The following is an 11,141-nucleotide window of genomic DNA, read 5'->3' as shown; positions in this document are numbered from 1 at the left end:
CACCAAACGGTGACCGTTGAGTTTGCGCTTGGTTAAACCTGAGGTTTACGTTATGGACCCCCACATAAGCATAATCTTCTTTAAGTCACCTGGATTCATTACTGTTGTTTTGATCCTTGCCTTATTATGACCAGCTTTTTTTCGGCTACTGCGGTCACTGAATACATTTGACATTGTCTTTTGATTGTATCATGGTGATTTTTCATATCATTTATGTGCAATTGTTATAAAGTGTATTGGAAAAAAGTGTAAATTATGCAAGCTGAAGACGGATGCAGCATTCTAATTTTGCACGCTGATGTCAATGACTACTCACCTTAATGTGCTAAGCAGTTATATTTCATCAAAGCAACAATTTATTTTTACGGCTTATCGTTATCTGCCTGAGTCATAGTCGGGCCAACAATCGGAGAGAAACTATCATGTCAATCAAAGGGTATGCGAGTGGGTAATGTGCACAAATGCTGAAAAAAACATAAAGCGTTCAAAATGGCGGATACTAAAAGGACAACGGGGAGATCATGTCTTTGAAGGAATAAATTACACGTTTTACACAATTTACACTGTACGATTTATCGGCCCAAAAAAAACCGACCGACTAGTCTTACCGCGTAAACGGGAAGACTAGATATTTTGTCTTTGTTCCCCTGTTCCTCAGTTCAAATTACCCGAGTTTCCTTGTTCCCCAAAACCCCTGGGAGGGCCTTAGTTGTTATCAGATGTACCAATGTTGTTGTCGGAATGCAGGGACCAAACGTTCAAACAACATACTGAGTTTTTCTTTTCAATTGTAACTGGTGCATATTAGGGGGAAATACCCTTTCAGTCCTTTACGGGAACTGCGATCCTGTGACCATCCAAATGCTAGTTCAGATGGTTTGAGTTAATATAGGAGATGCGTGGGAGCTAAGTCACTAAACTAGATTCAGCAAAGAGGATATGATGTAATAGAGTGAATCTCTATGTCCCGTGATGTTTATTTGTTTATTTTTATCAACTAACCAATAGAGTATAGCCGAAATATGGCCAAATATGAGGAATTTTGCTGTATTACGTCATATACCCTTGATGCAGCTGAATATCGCTGGGGCGGAGATTCGAGTGGCGGTATTTTTGCAAACTTTAACGTCTTTCAAACTAAATTTGTGTAGGTGGAGACAGTAAAAATAGCAACGAATGGTGTTGGAGCGATTATGCAGTTGCCATAGTGGTTGGGGCGGGGGCTGTGGCTGCGGCTCCTGTGGTACTTTCCGCTGCAGGATTCGGTGCTGCTGGAGTGGCCGCAGGCTCAATGGCTGCTGGGGCTCAGTCCGCATTCTACGGGGGAGCAGTGGCATCGGGTAGTACGTTTGCCGCGCTTCAGAGTGCTGGCGCAGCTGGGATTGGCACAATAGGAAATGCTGTAATTGCAGCATCGGCTGGTACAGCAGCTGGATACGCCAAGAACAAGTTGTCACCTTGCATCGAGGGATCAAAGAATTCATGCAACGAGGAGTAATTCGTCACTTTTTTGGGCACCATTAAGAGTTAGTATTTTTGGCACTTTTATCTATGGGTAGGAAAAAAGTTAGAAAGCAATTGTAGCCCCTTCTACCAGCTAAAGTTGTAATCAAATTGATTTTTTTCTTGTCTAAGAAAAATATTTGTTTGAATTAAAGTCATTTATTGTTCAATACGGGATTCATTATTGTTCTTTTGTCATCTTCAGTATTCAGTAATAAAAATGTATTGAATTGTATTGTATTGCCGCAGTTTTAATATCGTGTCACCCAAAATTAAAGCTTAGAAATTCAACCTTGCTTTATCACAAGACAAGACGAAAAACCCGGGTCTTTCTGCAGGTACCGGCAAACATTGTGTCTTTGGTCGCTGGGATTAGTCTTTATTTGGAGTTGTTTTGTTTTCTGTCTTTTGTTTCTTTTGTTTTCCGTAATTTCTGCTCCGGTACTCGAAGAAGCTGCCGAAAACCCTATCAAACTGAAAATTTGTGAAACGATAAATCTTCAGCAGTTCTAATAACTATCTAAACTAAAATCTTAAAAGGATTAACGATTTCTTTTTTTTTTAATTTTGATGTCGTCACGTGAAAACCAAGAATAGAGCTGAGACAAAAGACAATTCTTGGCCGCCAAGCCCAAGACCACATAACTGTCGATAATTCTCATTGACTAAACTAAACTTACGTGGTTTTACATTCTAATCAACGGAAATGAAAGCTAATGTCGACTCTCACTAAATTACGTTTACATAATCAGCTTAAGTTTATTAAAAAGAAAAGGTCACTAAAAAGATCAACAAAATACTCGTGCACAGTTTCGACAAACGTCAGAAAAATATCTGGTTTTCAATATGGTGTGAGATGAAGCTTATTTGGGAAGCCCAAAATAATTCTTTCAGGGGCTCTCAACGTCAATTTTCGGAAAATATCTGTTCGGAAGACGATTTGAGATCTAGAATTTTCGGAACATTTGTTGTAAAATGTTCTTCTTGCCTGCCTATCCTAGGTTTTTCGAACATCTGAAAAATGATAAAATTGCCCATTTTTAACGGATTTTTACCCTAAAAAAGCCACCTAGAATTTTCGGGAGCCTTATTTCTGGCTGAAATTTTCGAAAAGGTAAGTTTTGATCCTTATAATTTTCGGATCACTAGACTTTCAGCTAGGAAATCCGAACAGATGAAAAATTTTTAGGGAATAAAAATATGCCTATATCTACCGTTTAAATACTACAATCCGTTTAACAATGCTATATTTAAGTGGTTTTGAACTATATTCTCGTTGGGTGCCCTTGTTCTTTTAAGTTCCCGGTTAATCCAATTTATTGCTACGACTTACTAGTGCGAAGATTGTTTACACTAGTCAGTAACACAAGGATGTTTATACAATGTTATTATATCGCTCTGATCTAGCCCAAACACATTCAGATCGTAAGAAATTTCAAATTTATTAACCATTCCCTTCGCTTTTGTATTTGTCAGAATTGCGATTCGAGATAATTCAAGTTCACTTGTTCGCAAGTGTGTTCTCACATCTCATAGATGTTTAGATTTTCAATTACAAACTCGGTTTAATTAACACAGACAAAGAAGGCTTCCTGACCTGACAGATCAAATTGAAATATTCAGTTAAATATTACAACAAAATTAAAAAACGAAAGACGGAAGTTTGTTGGCTAAGAAATTACTTGGTTCAGATCTACTCTGAAAACGACGAACGATAGCATTTTTCCCTGTGGTACAAAAACGTTGACACAAGGTGATCACGTGCACCCTTGCATTTGCCTAGCACGTGATCAAGTTCTTCATGACCTTCCCCTAGATTCATAGAAATCACAGACTGCAGAAATTTTAATGTTTTCGCTGAGGATTAGAAATTCAGAGTTTTCTATAAAAACTATGTTATTTTTTTTCTTCGTTGGTATTTTGGCTACCCTGGGTGCCAGAAGAATTGTTTTTCAAGGCCGGAGAGTACTCTCCGCGATTCCAAATCAACGGTCGAGGACGGAAAAAAAACCTCTGATCGAACAATTACCACAGAACCTTATTTCCATGTCATCAAACTGGGACAGAATTTGTCCTAGTTCGCTGATTGGACACTACGTTCGTGGGAGTTTCCGATTGGACAAATCGAAAAACCGGTTCTCAATAGCTATTACGAGAAGCAACGTTGCGTGACTTTGGCCCGAAAGGAAAAGGCCAAACTGTTCCGATGGTCCGTGTGCTGCTTCAGTGCTTTCATGCAGTTTAACGGTTTTGACAAAGTGAAAAGACCCTTTTAATTGTAGTTAAATTATTTTGCTTATCCGTTCGCGCATGAGAGATCTTGCAGATTTTCAAGCTCGTTTGAGAGCGGTCGGGGCAATTAACTAAAAAAAGTTGAACTCGCAACATTTGTGGTATCTGTGTCTGGCAAAGGAGGACTCGTGGACGAAAGATGGTAAGGACAGACAAAATTTTCTTGCACTTCAAGGTCGTCCATTTACTTTAGGCAGTGATTTCTAGCTCTTTGCTATTACGGTATCCTGTTTTAAGCAAGTTTAACAATAAAGTTTCGCTCTGAGGAAAAAGAATTTTCATCAAATAAACCAATTGTGAAATCAAGTGAAACTGTGTTGCCTCGAGTTGTGAGCGCAATTTACTATTTCGACGTGAGGTCTGAGAAATTTCAGCACTTCAACGGGGTTTGAACCCGTGATCCCGCGATACCGGTGCGACGCTCTAACCAGCTCCTAAAGTTAGTGGCTTCATAGCTCAGTTGGTTAGAGCGTTGCACCGGTATCGCGAGGTCACGGGTTGAAACCCCGTTGAAGCCCTAAAAGTTTTCAGGCTTCTCGACGAAATAGTAAATTGCGCTCATAACTGCGAGGCAACACAGTTTCACTTGATTTCATACCTACCCGCAGTGCAATGTATGTTGCATTTCATAAATGTATCATTTCGTTCATCAATTAATTTTACCCACCGAAAATCAATAGTTGCTCCAAAATTATTAAAGCTGTTAAAATGAATAGCCGTCATTGTAATCAAAATTTTCAGGAATGTTAATGATGCGCTTCATTGCGTCTCGTGGGAAGCAGTCTCAGATTGGCGGCCAAAATTGGTGTGACGACAACACCGTGACGACAAATCTCTACGCATGGAAATGAGGTTCTGGGGTTGTGGGATCAGAAGTATTTTTTTTTCGTCCTGGACCGTTCATTTGGAATCGCAGAGCATTCTCTCCGACCTTGAAAAACAATTCCTCTGGCACCCAGGGTATCTTATGGCCTGCCTGTTACTGTTAACTCCCGGCTTTTACGGTGCATTTTGGTACAAACATCAAGCCACAAAAAAAAAAATAATAATAAAATGACCTGGCATCAGATTAGACTGACAAGAAGAAGAATAATGAAGCGGAAAAAACATGTTTAGTCCTTAACCGCTGTTTGTTTTCTTTTCCTGATGAAATTGAAATGGCCAAAGAGCAAAAATATTTACGATAGTCCTTCCTTAGTGTGTGGAATAAACGTTTGCTTAGTGCAACAGCAAGACATGCATAACATGCAGGGAAACCTCCGTCAGAGGAATATGCAGTTAGTTGTTTTGCAGACTATTTAAAGAAGAATTCGGTGAGTTTTACTCAAGAGCGTGTTTCGTTATCTTTAAACTGAATTTATTACCAAAGGGTAGAAAAGTAAAAGACCTCAAAACGGGACAGGACAGGACATTACAAAATAATCAACGTGAGAACATGTAAGCCGAAGGGCCACGGCTGACACGACGTCTGAGTGACCCCTCAAATGGTCAGGAATACCGCAGTTCAATACCACCCACCACAGTGCCTTCTATTTTTGTGTAACACATACCACAGGCAACCCAGTTTCCGCTCATCCAGCGTCTAGCTTTAAGGGGATATGGAAATAAGTCATCCAGTAATCTACAGTTTAGCTCAATTTTGCAAACAATTAAACACGAATGCTGTTCATCTTCTAGCTCTCGGATTGCTTGTGTTCTTTGTTCTTTGTTTGGACACTTAAACCAATCAGAGTTGATGTGATAAAAGCACCAATCCGCGGTCTTTTTAGATCACTGTGTGCCAGGGTCTTCGACCGACCATCCGCCATGTTGAAAGCCGAGAAGACCCTGTGCATGAAATTGGGCGTCAAAGTTCGACTTTTAGATGGTTTCCGAGTATTTAACCGGAACTTGCCAAAGCAACATGCCGACCGAAACGTGAAGACAAAGGCGAAACTTGCGACCAAACCAAATCATCATCTGAGAAAGTAAGGGGCATTTTTCACATATGTAGCACTTGCGCTCTTCATGTGGTTCTCCATGCCTATTTTAATGATTGACCTTTTCAGTCATAAGGATTTTTTTCGTGGTGAGTTCATTGTTAATTTTCACATCTTTTAAATTAAACAAGTGAATATATTACCACGTTATTTGCACATGGAAAATGTGCTTAGTTTCCTTCGCTGGCTTTGCTTCAAATTAATATCAAACTTTGGAGACACAAATCTTGTAAACGAAAGAATGATTTGTCAATTATAGAGACTTATTACATTTTGGTTTGCATTTTATCGATTAAGCCGATATTCAACAACCGATGTTTTGTTTGTCTTTCTTCCCTGGTCGGAGTGTAGCTAAAAAATCCAAACAGTATTTGGGGTGTACTGGCAAGAGTGCATCATTTGTCCCGAATATGAGCTGTGATTGCTGGAGCGAAAATAATCGTATAATTGAAAAAACCAGAGAATCGGAAGAATTGAAGAATAAAATTCATTATAATCGGAATAATCATATAATCGGAACAAACGGAGAATAAAAATCAGTGTAATCGGAATAATTGTATAATCGGAACAATCGGAGAATAAAAATCAGTGTTATCGGAATAATCGTATAATCGGAACAATCCGAGGAATCGTATCTCAGAAAGAGGATCTAAAGAATCGGAAGAATCGTATGTCAAAAGTCATATCTTAGTATTGTGCTATTTAGCCATAATCATACCCTTGTACCCTTTTCATATTCGGTACTCATTTGTTCTCTGCCCGCACCAACATCAATTGCTCCGTTTGTAAACAGTCGCTCCTCTACCTGGGCCCTGGACGCATCGAATTCTGTGTAAAACCATACTTAACAGCGGGGACAGCTGTAGTGTCAACTATTACTAGTTGGAGACCCTAACCCAGAAGGCAACCAAGATCCATGTGCTGTGTGTATTTGGAAACTGGCTCACCATTACCGTGCTAAAGAAAAAATACTTTTCGAGCGACGCATATTTCGGCGGTTGGCGCCATACGATGAAGAAGTCGTGGATAAATTTCTAATTCGTCTTCGTCAGCAGGTTCCTCATTGCAATTTTGGCATTTCGTTAGACGATAATTTGAGGGACCAGTTGATCGAAAAGCTAACCGACATGGAGTTGAAGAGAAAATTGTTGGTAACGAGAAATTTTACTTTGGCTGCAGTTTTGGAGAAAGCAAGAGATGGATGGGTAGAAGTCACACACGTTATGAACCGGATTTCCTAAATAACCCCACTTGTAGACTAACAAGACGCTCTATGAAGCGTACGAAAGGTTCCCTGTGGTACGTGTTACACAAAAACAAAAGGCACTGAATTGGTTGGTATTGAACTGCAGCCTTCCAGTTCATTTTTTTCAAGTAGGGGGTGATTAAGACCATTTGCAGATGTTGTTTCTGCTTCATAATTCCTTTTCTTTTCAGTCTTATCTGATGCCAGGTCAAAACATTTTTTGGCTTTACGTTTGCACCAAAAAGTACCATAAAAGCCGGGAGTTAACAGTAAAAGACATGCCAAAAGACAGACGAAGAAAAATATAACAAATTTTTTATATATGAAGCTCCCTGAATCGAATTGTCATCGAAAGGTCAATGACAATCGATCGTAAAAACACGAAAATATCTGCAGTCTCGGACTTTTATGAATCAAGGGAAAAGTCATGATGTTCCGTCAAAAGGACGAAATTAATTACGAGCTAGCTAACCATAAAGTGCACGGGATCACCTTGTGTTAACTGAATGAACTACAGGGAAGAATGTTAATCGTTCGTCGTTTCCCGAGTAAAACAACGTACTTTTTAACCAAGAAACTTTCGTCTTTGGTTTTTTAATTTTGTTGCAATATTTACCTGAACATTTACTTTTCACCTGTCCGGTCTGGAAGCCTTCTTTGTCGGGTTCCTGAGAAACGTATCTATTTTGACTTCAGGGTGAACTATTAACACAATCATGAGGTTGAGTGACCATGTAATTGAAAATGTGAACATCTATTAGATACAAAACAAATATTTACGAACTATCGCAAATCACAATGCTGACAAGCACAAAAGCAAAAGAAATAGTTAATAAATATGAAGTTTTTTACTGTCTGAATGTTTTTTGGTTAGAGTATAGCGATATATTGCTAAAAAATCTTCGTGATAAAGGAGGTATGTCACACAAATGATGTATTTCATGACATTGAAAATTCGCAAAAAGGATGAGTAATGTGCACAATTTTCGCACTAGTAAGTCGTAACAATAAATTGGATTAACAAGGAAGTTAACGAAATGTTGTTGGCTTCCCAACTAAACTTCATTTTACATTATAATGACAGAACAGATATTTTTCTGTGGTTAAAAACTTGGCTACCTATTAATCATTTGTCAGAGAGAAACAAATCACATTTCAACGCACGTATACAAATTTGTTAAGCTCGAATATTACACAAGAACAACAGTAGCAATAATAACAGCCAGGAGCAGTAGCAGTACTAGTACTGGTATTGTTGTCCTTATTGTCGTCACAGTCAGTAGTAGTAGTAGTCGTCGTCGTCGTCGTCGTCGTCGTCGTCGTCGTCGTCGTCGTCGTAGTAGTAGTAGTAGTAGTAGTAGTAGTAGTAGTACAGTAGTAGCAACTTAGTACATGTTACAGCAGGTCAAATTTACGCTTAGCTGTAGCAATACTAAATCATTTCACTTATATGTAGCTCTAACTGGTTTTGATTAATACTGGTTTGGGTAACAAAGGGTTACAGGCAATACTGCACACATTTGCACAAACAGGTACCTATTGGTGTTTATTATAAAGCGCAATACAGGGATTTAACAATCAAGGATTTCCATAATGGGTAGTCTTGTACCAACTTAAACAACCAATACTATTTGAAGAAATAAAGTTCGCAATTTTTCCATGTAACCTGTGATTGTTAGTTCTCATTGCATCTTACGGCTCTTGTGCCATGCGGCAGGCAGTTGTGAAAGTGATTACTGTTTTTTTGCTAAATTTTATGTTTGTATTTTCACATTTACGGTTAATATTGTGAGTGAAATAACAAGGGTACTTATTAACCCAAATTTTGTAGCCAGTCTTACATAGTTTAGGTGTTTTCAATTTCCATTCTTTGGTCAAAAAGAACATTAGGATAAAGTGACGATGTTTTGTCGACTTCAGTCTATTTTGACACAAAGTCCATAATAGTCTATCAAATCAACCTGTACTGGTGATAGGAAATCCCTTGCCTGTATTGGCTTTGTTAGTGATCTCCGAGAGTAAAACAAGAAAACTCCTGCGCAGTGTTGTTGATGGTAAAAAATGATTTGAAAATATGAACAAACTAATACGCACACGTGCTAGTCCATTACAAGCATGTAACAAATTCATTCCAAAGGGCGCTAGGGTCTTTAAATTAAGAATTAAGCGCATCCCTTCTCTTTAGCGTGTTTGTTCATCCCTAAAGCCTTTGTGCAAGACTCACATGTCCTACTTTATATGATCTGCTCCACAGAAATGATGGGACACGGGAAGGTCTGTTTTGTTGTGAATAAAGTGTATGTCCCCTAAATCGATTTCCAAGACGCCTACGCCTCTCCCCGATGTACACCAATCCTGGACATTTTATACACGAAATGCAGTACAATAAGTTTGCGGATTTGCACGTGAAATGCGGCCTCACTGTAAACATAGCCCCGGTGTTTGTTATACTTGCATCAGGATTTGTATGGTTGCACATTTCACAGCTAGGTCTGTCGCGGCGGTATGTTACTACTGGACCAAGCTGGTTGTTTCGAATACTGCTGTGCACCAGGAGATCCCTGAGGCTTTTTTCACGATGTTTTGGCTACACTTTACAATTGCACACACATGTATATCTTGAGGCCAAAAAACATGAGAAGTTTTACAATGCATCAAGCCAGCTAATAATTATGTAGCTTGATGCATTGGAAAAATTGATAGGTGCTGATGTTAAATTAGCGGAAGATTACTGTAAAATTTTCAGAGGCAGGGCTTTTGAGATTTTGGGTCAGAGAACAAAATTTGAAGTCTACTTCAATTTTCAAGAAGTTAAAATTCCAGAGGAATGTTTATATTTTACTTATTAGATGAAATATATTACAGGCAAAGATTACTTAAATCATTTAAGCTGAAAAAAAGTGGCGCAAACGTACATTGCCATGGTCTTACTGTTCCAGCAAAATTCTCCTACTTCCATGACCCTTTCACCTCTCACGGATTTTAATGTGCTGGAAAAGACAGCTGAAAGAGAAATCAATATTTGAAGTGATCTTACTATACTACATGTAGCAGGACCATACCCTGCAAGAATCTAGAAAAGTCGGGAAGAGGAAGAAGACTCTGTCAGCTGCCTCGATATTCTTTGATTTGCCACTCATCCAAAGAAATGGATGAGTCAGTCCAGTTTCGACTTGTCAAACCTGTTTTTTTTTTAATTTTTACGCATGATCAATCGCCACGCGTCAGCAACATTTTTTAAAATTTACAACAGCTGGCCAATTTTTAACTGTCTAAATTCCCATGAGTATTTCCTCCGTATATCGGTCAGGGACACAGAAACTAGTCTGCCAGAAACCTAATATACATTTTTCAGTACAAAATGAAATGGCAATTAGAAAGTACAGAGAAACCTCAATTATTCGGACTCGCCGGGACTGGGCTCAATAATCCGGATAATCGAGAGTTCGGACAATCAGATATATGAATATTAATGAGCCAAAAACAAACTGAATAAGTTAGAAAAGAGTAACATTTAATCACACAGGAATAAAACACAATTATTACAAATCTCTTCAGATTTTGAAAGTATGTTTGCTTAATTAAACACCTGTCTGGCAAAATTGTGAGCTATGTCTTTTATCCAATGGCCGGATTATCAATGTTCAAGTGTATGAACTATCTTGAGTTTCCAAGGAAATGATTCCTTCGTTGTTGTGTATTTGCCAGAGTTTGGACATACCAGGAACTAGGGAGTTCAAGAAAGTTTTTAAAGGGAACAAGGACCCCCCTTCCCCTCCCCGGCAGGTCCTCGAAACTGCCTAAAAAGCGAGGTAGAAGAAGCAAAAATACAGAGGACAACAAAATGTTTCTGGCCACGAGCGATCCGTGCAAATTGTATTATTATAAAAAAGTTTTGTTTTAATTAAAAACCGAAAGGTCCGTGCGCGCTATTTATTTGACTATCATTAACCCACGAGGTTTTGACGGATGACAGGTGTCAATCATGCAATCAATGGGACTCGTCATTTTCCTTTTAAACCAACGAAATGAAAGAATTTGACAGCGGGTGCAAAATTCGCGCCTTTTTCATGTGCCTTCTTTGTTCACAAAGTTTTAACTGGTGCATAATAAGCAGTCAG

General features: G+C 38.7%; 1 protein-coding gene across 1 annotated transcript in view; it reads left to right on the top strand.

Moving 5' to 3' along the window:
* LOC138029964 (interferon alpha-inducible protein 27-like protein 2A) overlaps positions 1 to 1,738 on the top strand; it is an 8,310-nt gene extending 6,572 nt beyond the window's left edge. Inside the window, exon 2 of the mRNA XM_068877805.1 lies at positions 1,152 to 1,738. Within this exon, the coding sequence (XP_068733906.1) occupies positions 1,152 to 1,498 (347 nt within the window). The 3' untranslated portion in view covers positions 1,499 to 1,738. The remainder of the gene's footprint in view (positions 1 to 1,151) is intronic.
* Positions 1,739 to 11,141: the final 9,403 nt, after the last annotated feature.

This window comes from Montipora capricornis, chromosome 13 (assembly GCF_036669925.1).
Source record: "Montipora capricornis isolate CH-2021 chromosome 13, ASM3666992v2, whole genome shotgun sequence".
Taxonomy (NCBI): Eukaryota; Metazoa; Cnidaria; class Anthozoa; order Scleractinia; family Acroporidae; genus Montipora; species Montipora capricornis.
The sequence above is the reverse complement of the archived record's forward strand: the minus strand, read 5'-3'. Positions and strand labels throughout refer to the sequence as shown.